The sequence below is a fragment of the Archocentrus centrarchus genome, chromosome 19 (assembly GCF_007364275.1).
Source record: "Archocentrus centrarchus isolate MPI-CPG fArcCen1 chromosome 19, fArcCen1, whole genome shotgun sequence".
Classification (NCBI taxonomy): Eukaryota; Metazoa; Chordata; class Actinopteri; order Cichliformes; family Cichlidae; genus Archocentrus; species Archocentrus centrarchus.
The window spans coordinates 1,297,308-1,314,658 of NC_044364.1; the positions used below are offsets into that span (position 1 = coordinate 1,297,308).

At 43.0% G+C, this 17,351-nt stretch overlaps 1 protein-coding gene across 3 annotated transcripts in view; it reads right to left on the reverse strand.

Annotated features, from left to right (window-relative positions):
- Positions 1-17,351, reverse strand: part of dnah9 (dynein, axonemal, heavy chain 9) — a 173,357-nt gene that overhangs the window by 84,194 nt on the left and 71,812 nt on the right. For all 3 annotated transcript variants that reach the window (XM_030754457.1, XM_030754458.1, XM_030754456.1), the window contains 10 exons: positions 16,577-16,787; positions 16,354-16,481; positions 15,934-16,042; positions 13,181-13,328; positions 12,485-12,659; positions 11,467-11,640; positions 10,127-10,334; positions 8,260-8,425; positions 7,549-7,651; positions 4,144-4,383 (listed from right to left, as the gene is read on the reverse strand). In XM_030754457.1, the coding sequence (XP_030610317.1) occupies positions 4,144-4,383; positions 7,549-7,651; positions 8,260-8,425; positions 10,127-10,334; positions 11,467-11,640; positions 12,485-12,659; positions 13,181-13,328; positions 15,934-16,042; positions 16,354-16,481; positions 16,577-16,787 (1,662 nt within the window). The remainder of the gene's footprint in view (positions 1-4,143; positions 4,384-7,548; positions 7,652-8,259; positions 8,426-10,126; positions 10,335-11,466; positions 11,641-12,484; positions 12,660-13,180; positions 13,329-15,933; positions 16,043-16,353; positions 16,482-16,576; positions 16,788-17,351) is intronic.

Sequence of the window (17,351 nt, forward strand, 5' to 3'; positions counted from 1 at the left end):
CTGTGTGTTTCCAGCCCCAGAACTTATTCTAATCAACAGAATCATCTCCGGGGGTAAAGCCAGCTGAGTCTGATCTGCCTCCATATCTCAGCCCGCTCAATGAGACGACTGGCTGCTAAATCCACTGTGTAATTGTGCAGATGGGAGGTACGCTCTGGGTGTGGATAAGTGTTCTGAAGATGCAAACTGAGCCTAAGTAATGGACACCACTCTGGATCTACAAAAGTTAATAAGTTTTCCACAGGAATGTGAGTGATGCCATATTTTTGACTTCTAACAGATCCAGCTCTTTCTCCTTCATTTCTTTGTTTAATGGTATCAATCACGACTCCCTGCGTTCACTGTGTACAAGTGTGCTTGAGCAAAACAACACACCATATGGCACCTAACTCTATATAACAGTAATAATCACAGCCTTAGTGTTAGCAGTATCACCCGAGCAAACTGAGAAAAGACAGAACTTTGTTTTTCTTCCATCCAGCTGACTTTGGCAGAGCATCTCATCCTCTGTGTCCCTGATCTTTCATTGCTTTGTTCGGCTCAGAGGAGAGGGATTAAAGCGTTCTGGGTGCCGGCGTGTATCTGTCTGTCGTTCCGTCTGCAGCAAGCTCGCTTTCCTCGTAGCCTGACAGCTGCTCCGAGCCCCAAACAATGCTTCCCCCGCTAACAAATGCACCCAGCTGACTATCTACAGAACATCATGCAGACATATTGTGCAGTCAGTACAGTTTGGCTTCGGTCTCTCTGCACCGTCATGTATTCTCGTTCTCTCCCTCGTCTGTCCTCCTCTTTCACTCCACGTCCATCCCCCACCCCCCCATCTCCTCCCTCGCCTCTCGAGCTTCAAGGAGCTCATTTAGGCTGACGTGGAGAAGACAGGCCCACAGTTATGCCTGCTGGTCATGGCAGAGGATGAACACTGGCAAACAGAGCTCTTTGACAATGCTCCCAGTTGGATGCCAAACTGTTTGTCTAGCCCTATTAGTTTAATTTGGCTACTGTACTTCACTTATAGTATGTTTAATTTAACATCCACAGGGTGGAATGATCAAGCTGAAAGATTTATAGAGACAAAGTGTCTACTCTCTGTCTGTTTGCCAACTTTAAGGAGAGATCCTTAAAAAAGTTGGCAAACAGACGGAGGTAAAGTTTAGAAAGTACTGAGGAAAATGTGGCCATTAGCTCCTATTAACTATTCACTAACCTCAGAAGTTTGCAAGTAAATAACAACAACAGTCTTCTCAAGATGCAGCCTTGACTCTTTTCTGGACCCACTTCTTCTGTCACATTCAAAAGCACCTTTACACAGACCACTGCAGGCTCCCACAGAGCTTCTGAGCTCGGCTTTCTGCCTCATTAGTGCTGATTATAATGAGACAGTTTCCTTTGGCTGCATCTCCAAGTTTGGAAGAAAAGGAAAAAAATAAAAAATCTGTCACAAAAAAGCCCCCCCAACTATTTCAGCTGAGGCAAACATCTGAAACATCAAGCCAGTAACCACAGAGTGACGACCATTTAGGCCTCATGGTTGAAATGAGAGGAAGCGTTTGTGCTGTCATGCCAAATACGTCCCCACTTCTGAAGGTACAAAAGCACAGAGGCGGGAAATTACTGCTGAGGCAGAGCTGTGAGCTAAGAGGTTTCTCACCTCTACCCAGCTGTCCTCAGGTCTCCGCGCTGAGAGCTAAATAAGTAAGGAAGAAAAACTTCAAATGAGCTCCAGGAGTCCCCTTTCTGGCTTTCTTTGCATTTCCTCTCAGGATGGGGAGAGGAGACAGATTTGACTTTGTTTCCTCTTTGTGGTTATTGGGTGTCCAATCTCGCTGTGCAGACCAATTCAAAAAACAAAAAAACAAAGATTTTGATGAAACAGGCAGAATAGCTTATTCAGACACTAGCTTCAAAGTGTTGTGGTGCAGTTTAATTCCCTGCTTTTTGAAGGCAGTGATGTGTGTGATCCAGGACTTGGAAGGTAAGTCTTTAGGTGGTCAGGGTGTGTGCAGTGGGACGGATGATAAGTAGGCTTTAATCTTAAAGTGCAGAAGGCTCAAACCTGCAGCGAATATCTCAGAGTGCTTCATCTGAAGATCTGCAGCCTGAATCTCCCCTCCTGATGGCTGAACACTGACACTGTGTGAGGGTTTAAACATCTTTCTCTGGCTCTCTCCTTTCATTCTTTCCATAAACCCAGTTTAAGACATCTTTAAGTATAACAAGTAACCCGAACCCTATAATATTGTTATAATATTGTTCTCTCAAGTCTCAAAAAAAAAAAGAGTTTGTTTTGCCTGTAATTGCTTGAAGTTACTGAATGTCATCGACTTCTGATGGTCTCCGTTTGCCACGTCGCTGTGAATCACTTTCAGTGTGGCTGCAGCTTCACACATATCAATAACTACTTTAAGCTTTTTTTAATAAACACTTTTTTTTTTCTTTAAAACATGGGCTGTGGTTAGGTTAGTGTAGCTAGGGTACTTAGACCTCTGGGGGTTAACTACTTAACTACTTAACTAAGTACATTTAGGGATAGTTAGGTATAACAAGTAATTCCTTCAAAACCACAAATGCTAATGTTACGGCCATGACATACAAAAAGTTTGGTTCATTTTCCTGTTTGGTAAAATATTTTTGTACCGATCTGTTCAGGAAGTGTGGAGATAATTTGCTGGCAAAGTGGAAACTTTGATGTTTTGAGTGAAATATCTCGACAGCTGTTAAATGTAGCACCAACATTCCTGCGTCCCCACAGGATGACCTGTAATAACCGCGGTACTAGTGTAGCTGTATCTCTACAGTCCACCACCACTGTTCTCCAGCTGCCCTTTCTGACCCCCCCCCCCCCATGTGCAGCGTAGAGATGGCTTTGCTATTCGTGCTACTGGTGACACGACCAAAGAAGCTCCCACGTCCCACGTTATCCAGTTCACAGGGGTGCTGGAGCCTGCCCCGGCTGCCACAGGGCAAAAGACAACCATTCACACCTACAGCTCATTTAAAATCACATAACATGCAGGTTTTTGGACTGTGGGAGAAAACCAGAGTATAAACTCCACAAATAAAAGGGCCAGGTGGTCAGCAGGTTCAAACCGGGAACTTTGTTATTGTGAGGTGACAGTGCTCACCACTGCAGCTCCGTGACACTTAGAAATGAAACAACAAAATATTGTAAATAACTGTAACTGCTCTTTTTTGCATGCTTTTGTACACTTACAGACTCTCTTGCTGCATCCCTGCACTTTAAAGATGTCTGCAGTTCTTCTGAGGCTGTGAAAGCTGGCGGTTGAAGTCCGTCATGAACCAGGCCCTCTGAACCACACAGCATGGTTGGCAGAGCACAGGCAGATGATTGCTCTGCTTTTAAGCTGTTGCTAATGGTGTTTTTGGACTCTGTTGTTTTTTTGATTGTCTGTTTTCATCTCTGCTGCCATTTTTTTTGGCACAACAGATTTTGCCTTTGTTTGAGAGTTTTGCATTTCCAAACTCTGGATTTTGGACCAAACTTTCAGCTTATATAGAAAAAAAAATAATTAGTGCAGCTACAGTAAAAAGATGAATCTAAATCTGCACAGTTTCACACCTTGGTATTCTCTACATAGTGCAGCACAGTAAGAACTGTTGGGTCCTCTGTAAACTCCTAGATAGAATTATGAAAAATGAAGTTCCTATAGTTGAGTGGCTTAAAGCATTAATTATACAACGGAGGGTGTTAAATGAGAGCCTGCCCTCCGTGAAACCGTGGAGGATTCTGACAGAAATATTGCCCCAAAAGCTTCTCCCCTGACAGCCTTGGCGCTCTGATATTATATTCATTTAAATACATTAAATCATCACTAACACCCGTGGAAGTGCAAATCCATTCTATTTTCTGTTACACTTATTTCAGACTTATTTCTGGCTTTCAGACTCAGCTCTTAAATCAATAATCATTTAGATGAGAAATTAGTGATAGAAGCCTGGCTCTGCCCGCATGGGAAGCAGAGCTGCAGAAACAGAAAGTTAAAAGGAGTGATGAGGAAAAAAGCTCCGAACTTTACGGAGGCAACTTCTTGCATTTCGCTGTGATAAGATTAGCCTGAGGTCATCTCTCTCAACGAACTTCTGCATGCATAAATCCTTCTGGTGTATGTGCTCTCCATGCGTCACCTGGAAAATGTTGGAGAGGTCCCGCAGGTTGAAGATGTAGTGGAACTTGACTGCAGTGGGGAGGAAGGTGGAGGAGACGCGCTGGTGCAGGGCCAGGGCTAACTGCACCAGCGGGGGGCAGCTCTTCTCCAGGGCGGTGCTGAAACCCTCTCCTCTCAGGTGCTGAGACAGGATGGAGGTGTAGATGGTGCTCAGGGCCTCGGCGCCGGGAAACGACAGGGCAAAAACTGAGAAGTGGCGCTACAGAGGGAGACGAAACACAAACAGGGCAACAGTCAACATGTTTGCAACTAATTATGAAGTCGGTCGGCTTCGAGAATTAAAACAAGAGTCACGTTGTGAAGCCAGGCTGTCACTCAGCAAAGGGTGACTTTAGGATTTAAATATGACAGGGTGAATGTTTGGGTGTGCACAGTGTGTGACTTCAGGTTAGTCAGAGTCGGTGTCTTTAAATCAAAGTCATCTTTCATCTAACTGCAGAGAGAAAAGCTGGAAATAATCTGTATTTAGACCGATTTCCACCCAAAGGATTCAGAACTTTACATACCAGAACTTTGATTTAAGGAACTAAAATGTTCTTTAAGACTGTTGGTTCTCATTTTCCACCATGAGATAAAGCAAATTAGTCCACCGACGTGCTGTGATAAAGTATTTGCCCCTTTCCTGATTTCTGTTTTTTTTTTTATATGTCATATTTACATGTTTCAGATCATCAAAGTTTAATATCAGACAAACATAACCAGAGTAAACAAAATGATAATTTCACTTATTAAGTGAAATCCAGGGCAGCACGGTGGCGTGGTGGTCAGGGTTCGAATCCACCTCGGCCTGGGCCTCTGTGTGGAGTCTGCATGTTCTCCCCGTGTCTGCGTGGGTTCCCTCCCACAGTCCAAAGACATGCAGTTAGTGGGGGTAGGTTCACTGGTGATTCTAAATTGCCCACAGGTGTGAATGGTTGTCTGTCTCTCTGTGTTAGCCCTGTGACAGGCTGGAGACCTGTACAGGTGTACCCTGCCTCTCACCCTATGACAGCTGGACTTGTGTTGATGGTTCTTCCTTTGAATATTTCCTGGACTTCCTCATTCCACCACCAAGTGTCATTGTCCTCTGTCCGGATACACCAAACACCTTCTTGGTGAGGTTTCCTCACATCAGCTGTACTATTCTAGTCATCTGGTAACTCTTCCCTACCTTCCACCTCCTCCCCCTAACACCTCCTCATCACTCCTGCTCCAATCACCACTCTCTCCCCCCTGAGGACCCTCTCTACCACTTTAACCAACCTACACCAGAGCTCCTTCTCTTTTAACTGACATCCACCTTGCAGAGCATACACACTGACAACATTCAACATGACGCCTGCGATTTCCAGCTTCAAACACATGATCCTGTCTGACACTCTCCTCAACACTGTTCACATTCTCTTCCTTCAAGATTCTCCTCCTCCATTTCTTTTCCCATTTATACCATAGTAGAACAGTTTGACTCCACCTCCAATGCTCCTGGTCTTGCTTCCCTTCCACCAGGTCTCCTGCACAGACCTTCTCTCCATCATGGTCCATGTAAGGTGACTTGAGATAGCATATCTTTTGATGTTTTGATGACATTCATAGCTTTATTTATACGTATAAAGACAGGAAAAATACTACAGCTTCAGTTTTAAAAACAAACTGCTGTCAGAGGCATTATCAGAGAGACACTCAGTGCTGAGAATCCTCCAACACAGACAGTGGCAGCAGGATAACTTCCAGTGGAAAAAGCTTTTCTAACATCGTATCTTGGAGCAAAATCAGCAACTCTTTTAAGCATTTCATTAACTCTTGATTCTATACATATAGTTATTAGTCCCAGTGACCTCTGATATTTAAAAAATAAAATTCAAGAAATACCCAAAAAACAAAGGGCCTGTAGGTGTTTTTAAGATGGTTGCAAAGTGACGAGAGTTGCACGTTGAAGACCTTTTTCTGGTGCTTAGACCAACTGGGAGGTCAGAGACCCAGTGATATACTGGGACAAATCTGTTACTTCATTTAAATCAGGGGTTAAAATGTTATTATTTGAAAGGCAATATCAATAAACTATGTCTGCAACCTCCTCTTAACCTTTTATTTGTTTCAGTTACTAGTGGATGTTCCCAATGTTCACATATGATTAGTCATCACAGCACATTGGACTGGATCCTCCCACAGCTTTACTGCTGCTCTGACTTTGCTTTCACCAAACCTGTTTTTTTTATTATATTTTATATCATAAAATACAACAACACGCTACCGAGGCCCCTGTTTGTTAAACAAATAAATAGTTAAATTGTAATAACACGCCTTCTTTCTTCAGACTTCAATCATCCAATCCAATAAACAACATTAAACAGAGTCAACAGCACAATAAACTGTTTGGCATTGGCAGAGAAGATCTGGCGAGTTTTTCAGGAGCACAACCCATAAATGCATTTTCATCACAAATGTGGTTCATTTAGGTGGTAACAAACAGGCTTTCCAAAGGTATGAGATTTACTGCCAAGAAGCATCGTTACAACACAGAAATAATCACCCAAACACAACTTATCTTACTTTTTGTGCCAAGTTTATGTTACAGCTTTATATCCTGACATGTAAACATATGTTTTACATATTTTAATAATTATGCGATGGCCTGGTTTTTAAATTATCCAAAGCATCTTTTTCTACATTGTATATTACAAATATCATACGTGTCCTTATGATGTGTCTGTGAACCAGTACTGACTGCTAATATCACACACAGAGTAATCAGTCCTGACCCTGCTGACCTGTTCAGTTCCTAATAACATATATGTACAGAAACTTTTTACCTCTGACCCAGCAGCCTCCTGCAGTCTGAGCCCTCTGTTTCTATTTTACTACATCAGATTAGTTGTGTATGTGATAACACACAGCCACACAAATGAACATGAAATGAATGTGGCATCACGCTCAGGCAAACCACTCTAATTTTCTAAATGCTGAATTATAATGTTGAGAAATGGTGGAGTTAACGTTTCCTGAAAGTTTTGTCCAAATCTAATCAACTCTGCATGAATGAACGTACAAATTAACAGAGAGAAAAACAAACAATTTGGAAAATACATAAGAATACAAAGGAAGAAATAAATGGCTATGGAGCAGCATATCGAGCTGTTTTCCCAAACATGGATTAAGCCTAGTCCTAGACTAGAAAAGGTCAATGATGTCTCTGCTGAGAACAAAAGTTATGGTCTAGGACAGGACTAAATCCATGTCTTGGAAATAATGTTACCAAATTTAATCTCAGAAAGCACATAAAAAGAAAAGATGGTACTGTAACATGTGTGAGATGTAGTGCACGTGTAACCTCAGCAGTGAGTTGCATAACACAGTGTGCTGGGAGGCCGAATCTGTGTGTGTGTACCTGGAGCCGTGGATTAATGGTGAAGCTGCCGGCTGTGGGGTTCATGCAGGACACATACTGAACGTTGTGTATTTCCTTCAGAAGCAGCTTATTACGTTCATACCTCGAACACACACACGCAGAAAAAACACCGTTATTTAACAGTTTTGCATTTTGAAAAACTCCCATGTATGCCCTGTCTCTGACACACACACACACACACACACCTTCCTTCACACTTTTGCCGATATGGATGCCTCGGCTCCCACTTAAGCTAGCGTGGCTCAGCAGCATCCTTCTTCCTCTCAATTTCATAGAGAGATGAGCAACAAAATCCTTTTAAGGGAAATCACACAAGCCTGCTCCCCACATTTGACTTTTGACACTCATAAAAGTTGTAGCATATTGATACTAAGGCAGGGATCTCTGTGAATACTAAAAGGAAGGTGTTTTCAGAGGAAAGCTGTTCCTCTGAATTATTAATGTATTACACCCATCAGCTGTTGGCACTCTATTATCCGAATGATCCTTTTATATGTTAATACTGGGAGAAATTGTCAAAAATGTCCATCATTTGAGCAATTAAAGTGGTGCTGATGTAGCTTTTTTTAATAAAATCACCTCTAAAGCCACAACCTAAGCATAATGTTCCTCCTTCAGATAGTACATGCATATTCGTCCTCATGCATGTGGATATACTGCACAGCAAGATGGTAAATGGCAGTGCCTTACCAGTGGCTGTAGTCCATGTGTTGGCGTATGAGTGTGTGAGGTTGAACTGTGCCATATGCATCCACCTCAGGCATATTCATGTCGTCTATGAAGTAGATCAGTCTTCTGCTGCCCGGGGGTCCGTAGTTGCGCCCTGCTTTCTTCTCAAGGGGTTTTTCTAACACAGCTGTGCAGTAGATGAATGAAGGAGTAGTCAGCAGAAAGGAGAAAAGCAGCAGTGAGAAGACTGTAACTGAAAAACCGTATTTATGGAGCAGCTTTGCATCAGGGAGTTGTGGTCGACGCACAGGCCAGTGATGCCTAACATGAGAAAAAAATTGTGCAGCTACACAAAAAGCAGTTTTTTATGACTCTCTTTTTGCTCTTAGAGTAGTTCTAATGTTTACAGTCTCAATGTCAGTTACATTAAAAGGAAATAAGAGAAAAATCATTCATTTCAAACAAGCTGCAACATGTATGAAGGAGTTAGACATATCTTTGTGTTAAATATTCAAAACTTTCCTTTATGATCAAGCTTATAGTTAGGGCTGGATCAGGTGACCCTGAACCCTCCCTTAGTTATGCTGCTATAGGCTGCTGGGGGGGTTCCCATAATGCACTGAGTGTTTCTTTTCATTCACCTCTTTTCACTCTGTTTATACTCCACTCTGTATTTAATCATTAGTTATTATTAATCTCTGGCTCTCTCCTCTCAGCCCCCCCCTCAGCAGATGACCCCCCCTCCCTGAGCCTGGTTCTGCTGGAGGTTTTTTCCTGTTAAAGGGAGTTTTTCCTTCCCACTGTCACCAAGTGCTGCTCATAGGGGGTCGTTTAGACTGTTGGGTTTTCTCTGTATTATTGTAGGGTCTTTAACTTAGGCTATAAAGCATGTTGATGTGACTGTTGTTGTGATTTGGTGCTGTATAAATAAAAGTGAACTGAACTGAACTGAAGCAAAGCAATAAAGCTTTGGACACAGGGTTAAGGTAATAAAGCGGTCTGAGATGTTTCAATACAGAAAATAAAGACTCCAGATGAGCAGCATTGCCCTACATTTACATCCCCACACTTCTAACTACATGCATGCTAGATTAATGGGTAATTTGTATGTATGTACTTCTTTTGCTAAAATGCATCGTCAACCCTCTGAGACCTATGTTGTCATTGGTAATGACCCCAACCCTAACCCTGACTCTAACTCTAACCCTAGGCAATCACTAATGATGACTCAGACCTCAGAAGGTTACACCAGGACCACTAGAGACAAAAAAAATATTGTTTTTTACATTTGCAGTAATTTACATTAGGCAGAAAAGCTCTGTCCTGGGGCCTCCTCGTCCTTGCAAATACAAAGCTGGAGGTGGGGAGAACAGCAGCGACTCACACAGTATGAGGTGGGGTGGGCTGCAAAGCAGCTTGCAGGTGCACAGCAGCTGTGGGCTGTTTAATGCTGTGCCGTATATGAGATAGATTATTGGATGTGTAAAAGGGGAGCTGCTCAGATATCAGCTCTGGGCATCGAGATCAGCTGATCAGCAGAACTGCATCTGAGACTTTATAGCCTGTCTGAAATATTGCTATGCCCAATAAATAAAATGTCTATGCCATTCTCACTTTTCCACAAATTTTATGAAAACTGACATCAAATTTTCTGAGTAACTGTACAGAAAAAAACAGCAGTGGTTATGTGTTTCCTACATATGCTGTGTCACATGAACAATGCAGGTACTAAGTATTGAAGTGCCATGCTTTGGGTTCTGCAGCTTCTGTGTGGAACCAAGTGAATATGGATGGATGTTTTTGAATGAGTTACAATGTTACAATCATTCAGATGCACAGCACATTTGTCTAAGGCCTGATATAAAATCATAACATGCATGGTTCCCACCTTGAAGCATAGCAGATGTGGTGTAGTAGTTAAAGGGGACATTTTTGACCATGTATTTCTCTGCATCCAGTGATCCCAGTTTTTCCCCGACCAGAACAGACTTCCCGGTGCCAGCATTTCCAACCAGCATGACAGGCCTCCGGTGCTCCATCAGGCGGTCCAAGAAGTAACGGACTCGAATGGTCTCTGTAGTGTGGACCAGGCACGCCTGCACACGAGAGCCATTCAGAAACGTAAGATACACTAAAGAGCAAAACACTGAAAGAATCTGGGATGCAATCAGTTAATCCCTGTCCCTGCTCGTACTCCCATTCCTCCCGTTCACACTGCAGTCAAGCTTTCCAGTGTTTTCCAGTGCAGTTAGTATCCCTCATAATTTCCTCATTTCTATGTGTGTTTTTGTGTCATCATGTTCCTACTTGTCTAAATCATGTAAAACCTTTTTGCCTGTTTTATGGTCCATGTCTGTTGGCTACTTGTTACCTGGTTTGTTGGCATTGTGAGTGCCTACCTGTGGACAAGGTCAGTTTGGATTCAAGATCTGGATTAATAACCTTTACTCTGTCTCTGTCCTGTGTTTGGGTCCAATGAACACTTTGAATGACCGTAACCATATCTCCAGTATTTGCCTACTTTAAGTCGTGCATGCATTGTCGTGATTTCTTGTAGACGTGTCTGAGCAAAAACACACTACAAATCAGCAACGTTATAATGTTCGCTGTGGTTAACATAAAGGCCTATTTACACATGTAATTCTGTCCCAGTCTTCACAAACCCTTGAAGTTACCCTGCTCAAAGTTGTCTGCTTATGGAGGGTATACTGACTGCTGTGCACTCGTTTTCAGTGAATGCTGAAGTGAATGAATAACAACTAAACTGGGCTGCAAAAAAAAGGTTAGATGATAAAATACTTCAACTGTTTTTAACCTATTAACACACTGTTAACTACAAATAACAAACTAATGTCAACTATTTGACTGTTTTTGAACACTTACATTTTTAATCAGAGATTTTATACAAAAATATGAAATTCAAATTATCAAATAATTTGAGAAGAAACGAAAACTTTTAAACCCTCATTCGGGAGCAGTTTTAAGTAGTTTTTATTTAATGATGGACTTATATAATCTATACATGCAGATTATACTGACGTCCCACTGACTGTAAAAATTCAAGTTAATTTAGATGTTTAACAATAAATGCCCTGAGGTTTTTCCAGATGGCTGCTCATTGGCTGATTGGAACATTTAGTCCAGCAAATAAAACCCCAAATCAACCGAAGCAAGTAAATAAATAAACAAAACATAACAAAGCGGCTAATCTAAAAGGCTTTGTTGTACCTGGAGTGGTGTGTCTGTATCCATCTCAAACTTGGGCACCATCTTGGACCAGGGTTCAAACTTCTTGCTCTTTGGGTCGATGTAGTAATCAAACACGGTGCCCTGGGAGGGGAACTTGATGGTTTTGAACTCGGTCACCCACCACTTGCTGAACTCCACTCTGTAGTCGACCAGCTGCACTCACACAGAGCACACATGCAGAGACACAGAGGGTAGGCGAGTGGTCAATACTCTAAAATGACTTCCTCTCTGCTTCCCCTCCTCTGTACAGCAGCTTTGGATCTATGCGTTTGATTTATAGTGGTGTGAATACAAACCAGAGGACAAATAAATGGCAGCAATATAGTGATCCAGCTACAGCAGATGAAGGGTGGAAAATAAGAGGTGGCAGGTCTATCTATGCATCTGTATGATTCAGATGGTGAAGTAGCCTCATCACCTGCTGGCTTGCAGCTCTTTGCCTTCCTCTCTGCCTCCCCCCACTCCTTCCTACCTGTCTCCTCTATTCACTACCAACTCTCCAGTCAATAAAACCACTTAGCATTTAAATGCATCTGTGATGGGAAAATAAAGTGGAGTACATTTGTACCAAGGGGAAAGCAGTTTTATCCCATAACTTAGATGGACGCGCTTACTGTACGGCACTAACTGGATTGCTTAGCAACTGCTCGCCACGGCTCTCCTGCTGATTTAAATTCAGCCGGTCTGTGTGTTGTTGAGCGGGAATAGAGTCCACTTCATTTTCAGATGAAGATCTCTCCCTTTTAAAACCCCTGCCATTTCTCCAACTGAAAATAACATTGAAATGACTTTTCATGAATAGAGACACTGAGTTGAGTTGCGTAAGAGCCATCGGGGCTCGAATAATACCAAGAAATACCAAGTGCAAGAAACTCTTTGAGGAAGGGGTTGGGGGGGGGGGGGGTCAGTCAGCTGTTTCAATTATTTCCCATTCTTTTCCTTTTTTTAATGCAACCACTCAGTAAGCAGCTCACATTCCCGGCGGTCTATGCAGTACCTGGTCCTGGAACATGGCTCCCCCAAAGGCCCAGACAGCCGCAAAGACAAAATAGAGCTCATAAAGTTCTTTGGCGCAGTCTGCAGGGGTGTTTTCTGGAGTCAGGAGACATTCCAGCAAGTAGCACAGCATCTGGACCAGACTCTGCTCAGGGATGGGGATGATCTTCTTAAACCTGAGCAAAGACAGACACATTACATCGCGGTATTCGAGCCTTAATGTTCCTCATTCTGTAAATAAAAGAACAACTGTGCAAACAGGAAACAATAAAATGTTAAACTACAGTTTCACCATCTGCCGTTTTGCATTGTATCACACATTTTCTTTCCTCATTTAACAGAACAAATACAGCTTCGTTTGATTAAAAATATTACATTATGTCATTTCCAACAAAACAGATGACAGTGGCGCCTCACACTGTGGACAAAATACCCGTCCTCTCAGTCTCCCTCCTCTGCTTCCTGTTTTTGTTGTGTGCTCTAATAGCAGCAGTGATGGAGGTGTTGGAGGAGGCGAGTGGTCCTGTATAGAAAGCACCATCCAGTTCTGCTGACTCAGTCTGTGTTTGCCCCTGTCTAACACGCCCACATAGCACAATTTGTCCTGTGTTATGTCACACACCAACATCCTGCGTCAATACATGACTGTAAGCACTTCCTGTCACAAAGGCACAAAGCTGCCGGGGCGCTGAGTTACCTTGACCTGAGTGCGTCCAGGCAAGGTGGGAGGTACTTGTCAAACAGTATGGTCAGGTTGGCCTTCTCTGACTGGACTTCCCTCTTGTCAATCCAGCTGGATACTGGCGGGTTCCATCCAAGGTCTGCCGGGTTTATGTAAAGGATGCCTGAAAAGAACATCAAGCGAGATCTGACTTGGTCACATTCAAGATTACAGTGTTTATAACAGGGTGGCAACAATACAAGACCTCTGCTAGCACTGCCGAGTCCTCCGTGACTTTCTGGCTACTTTTAGCTGCAGTTTTTGAATTTATCAATGAGAGAATAACAATCAGGAATAATAATCAAAGCATCAATGTAAGGGATCACAAATTACTGGAGCGAGAAAATTCCTGGAGGGAGACTGCTGAAACTATCGGAATGGACGTGAAGGAATGAACAAAGTGAAAAAAACAACAACAAAAATTTAGTGGGACAATTATGTTTGCAGCCAAAAACAAACTGTCCACAAAGAGGGAGGAGCCAGGAAGGAAAAAAGTCCCAGCATTCTTTGTTTCTGTCTGCACCGCAGATTAAACACAATAGACGTACGCAGCCCCGCAAAGACCCAGCCCAGACTAATTCAGGTCTAATTAGTGAGTATCTAACCAAGCTAGCATCTCTGAGCAGCTCCTCCAGCTCCAACAGAGAAGCAGCATCACGGCCGTGCAGCAAGATGAAAACCATAATGGACCGTTTTCAGCCAAAAAATAACTGCTGGCTAGTTAATACACAGGAACACAGCAAAGGGGAGGATCCACTGATGAATGTGTTATTGAGACTGGGATGTCCACACCACTGTGTGACACACACAGATGCAAACACACATGAACTTGAAAAGCTGTATTTGACTCCTTCAAATCATCAGAGATCAGTTTGTTGATGTTCATGTGTGTCCTTATTAGACACATTTAGCACATAATGCTGCTATCATGTGAACAGCGGGTTGTTGAATACAATCATTTTTAAATGGTATGATGCTGATGGAGGTTTCTTCCTGTTAAAGGGAGTTTTTCCTTCCCACTGTCACCAAGTGCTGCTCATAGGGGGTCGTCTGATGGTTGGGTTTTCTCTGTAATTATTTTAGTCAGGGCAGCACGGTGGTGCAGTGGTTAGCACTGCTGCCTCACAGTTAGAATAACATCTGGAAGGCCTGGGTTCGATTCCACCTTGGCCCAGGCCTCTCCCTCTCTCTGTGTGGAGTTTGCATGTTCTCCCCGTGCTTGCGTGGGTTTCCTCCGGGTACTCCGGTTTCCTCCCACATTCCAAAGACATGCACTTACTGGGGTTAGGTTAATTGGCTACACTAAATTGCCCATAGGTGTGAATGAGAGCATGAATGTCAGACAAACAACCTTTCACACCCACATTCACGCGGTGAATGTTGGCCCTGTGTTGGCCCTGCAACAGGCTGGCGACCTGTTCAGGGTGTACCCTGCCTCTCACCCTATGACAGCTGGGATAAGCTCCAGCCCCCCACGACCCTGAACAGAATGAGTGGAAGCGAATGGATGGATGGATGGATGGATGGATGGATGGATGAACTGAATAGTGCCAGACCAATATAATACTACAATGTCCCTCATCCCACAGAATATTATTTTTTAGATAAGTGCATTAAAAATATTTTAGAAATAGGGGAAAGATCATACAACTTTTTTTTTTTTTAGCGGGCTGTTAGCATGGCACTTAAGGCTGTTTAATTGAGCATTTTAACACAGAAGTCTACAGGGACTGACTCAAGTGGCACCTGAAGGAACTGCAGCTTTTAGAATCCCCAAACTGGTTTCATTTTTCAGAGACTGCCTCTTAAGAATACCCTACATGATCTTCATTAACTCCCGAGGACAATATCTATCTTTTTAAAAGCTAAACACTGCAACATGTTCACAGTGTTGTTTCCAAAGAAGCGTGGACAGATGTAGAGACTACAACACAGGAATGGTGGTAAAACTCTGCAATCTGTAGTGATAACAGTGGCAGAAAGTGGGCTGCATTTAAGTTAATCTCAACTCTGAGATGAGCGACTGAAGCGAGTAACTGGGGATTTGTGCATCAGTGGGAAATCTATGCCATAGCTAAATGGTAACTGCAAACCCCTCTTAAAGCCTACAGCTCAACCTGATATGCAGCTCTCTAGAAATGTAACTACATGTTGTGCCAATGCAGCCTGCAACTACTGTGATTGGCCTGTTCAGTTCGGTCAGTTCCTCCTATGCATATTCGGTTAGTTTTTTGAATTTATTAGTGACAGAGTAACAATCATCGTCTCATCAATATAAGGACTCACAAATGCCATCAAAGTACCAGAGTTGTATTTGTTTCTATCGGCCAGCACTGCATATAAAATTAACACATAAAGCACCAGCACGAGCATAAATGCCAGCAACAGTGTCAGCCACATACATAGGTTACATCACAGGCTCTACAAAGATTCACCACAGAAGTCTAAATCACACGGTACGGCGTCAGAGGGGTTTGTAGTTAGCAACACTGTAGATTTCCCGCTTTAAAAAATGTGGCAGGTGAAGCTTTAAGCCAAAGCAATGCACTGTCTACAAGACAGATTAGATAAAAATGCAGGGCTCGTTACAGTCTTGTGATTTAATGGCACTAAACAGTTAAATAAATCATGTATAACTTAGTGGCACACAGTGAATTTGGACCTTTTTGGACACTTATCAAAAGTGCCAAAGTAAAGAAAAGAGGAAAAAACGGAAGAGCAAACGCTACCTGCTCTAGATACAGTAGCAGGTGTAGCAGTGCGAAGGTGGCTGATCTCAAACACCAGCCTCATGGTGGGGTTCAGAGGGATCCGCTCATTGCTGGCCAGAGTCAGCACCTAAGAAAAGAGAAAAGCACACTTTCACACAGCACATGGCTTAAACTGAACGTGCTCTTTCTTGTACGTAGTCTAAGCCTGGATTACGCCACCTGTTATCCTCAGATTTTCAGCTCTTCTCAGCATTACATGCACACGCTGCCATTCATCCTCTCATCCAGAGTACAAACAGTTTACTACCGTCTCGTATCAGTGATGAGTCAACCACGTTCCCTTTTCATATCTGAATGCTCATTTAGTAAACAACACAGTCTTTCATTGAGCATTAAACTGGCACACACACACACACACACACACACATTCACTAGCACCTTGTTGTCATCCATGACAGTGTTGAGTGACTCAATCCACATTGGGTCAATGTCTCCATCCAAAACAATCCACTTTGGCCCGCTGTGACTGACGTTGGCCAGTTCGCGCATTATATTGGAGAACAGGCCTGCAGAAAGAACACGAAACATTTTGAATGTTTGAGACGAGTCATTAAACACTTTGCACCGGTCACAGTGTGTCTGTGAAGGACTCGGTAATCACCATCTTTCCACTCTCTGGTTGCTGGGTTGATGATGCCAAAGAGCTCGTCATTGGTCACAGCCTTTGGGTTCAGGTCTGCCCACACCGGCCGACACTTCATGTTCTGATAGGTCCTGTGGAGTGACCGCATCACCTGGCTCTTCCCAGTGCCTGCATTCCCTATCACAAACACAGAGTGACGCACTGCCAGCAGCTCATCCAGCTGCACCACCTAATGCACAGACACAGGTTAACATTAGAAATTCTTCTTTGTGTAATACTGAGGACAAAATATGTAGCTTTTTGTGTACCCTGTGGTCTACTGCGTCTCATACTTATTGTTCTACTTTATGTTGAATGCAGGATGACAGGATAGTGTGATGCACTGCAGTGCAGCACAGCAGCTCAGTACACTGTTCACAGACCACATTAAATGACAGCAGTTGTGTTCAGGGAGGACAGATTATGCACACATAATACTACGTGTGCATAATCAAAAGGCCACTCGATCTATTTTATGCAGGGACATAAATTTACCAGTCAGTGAAAACCAAACTATTATTTAAAAAGACATTTTAAAAGAATAATGATATACAGATCTACAGCACCAGTCAAAGGTTTGAACACACTTTGGTACTGTACAAATATACAGACAACAGAACTGATCATGACGGGCGTTCGGACAGCTGGTCTGTACCAAGACCAAGTTTGAAATTTTAAAGAATCTGATTTGGATCTGCTTTCTTCCTTTAAATATGCTCCACCTCTCAGCTAGCGTTCATGGTACTCAGCCTGC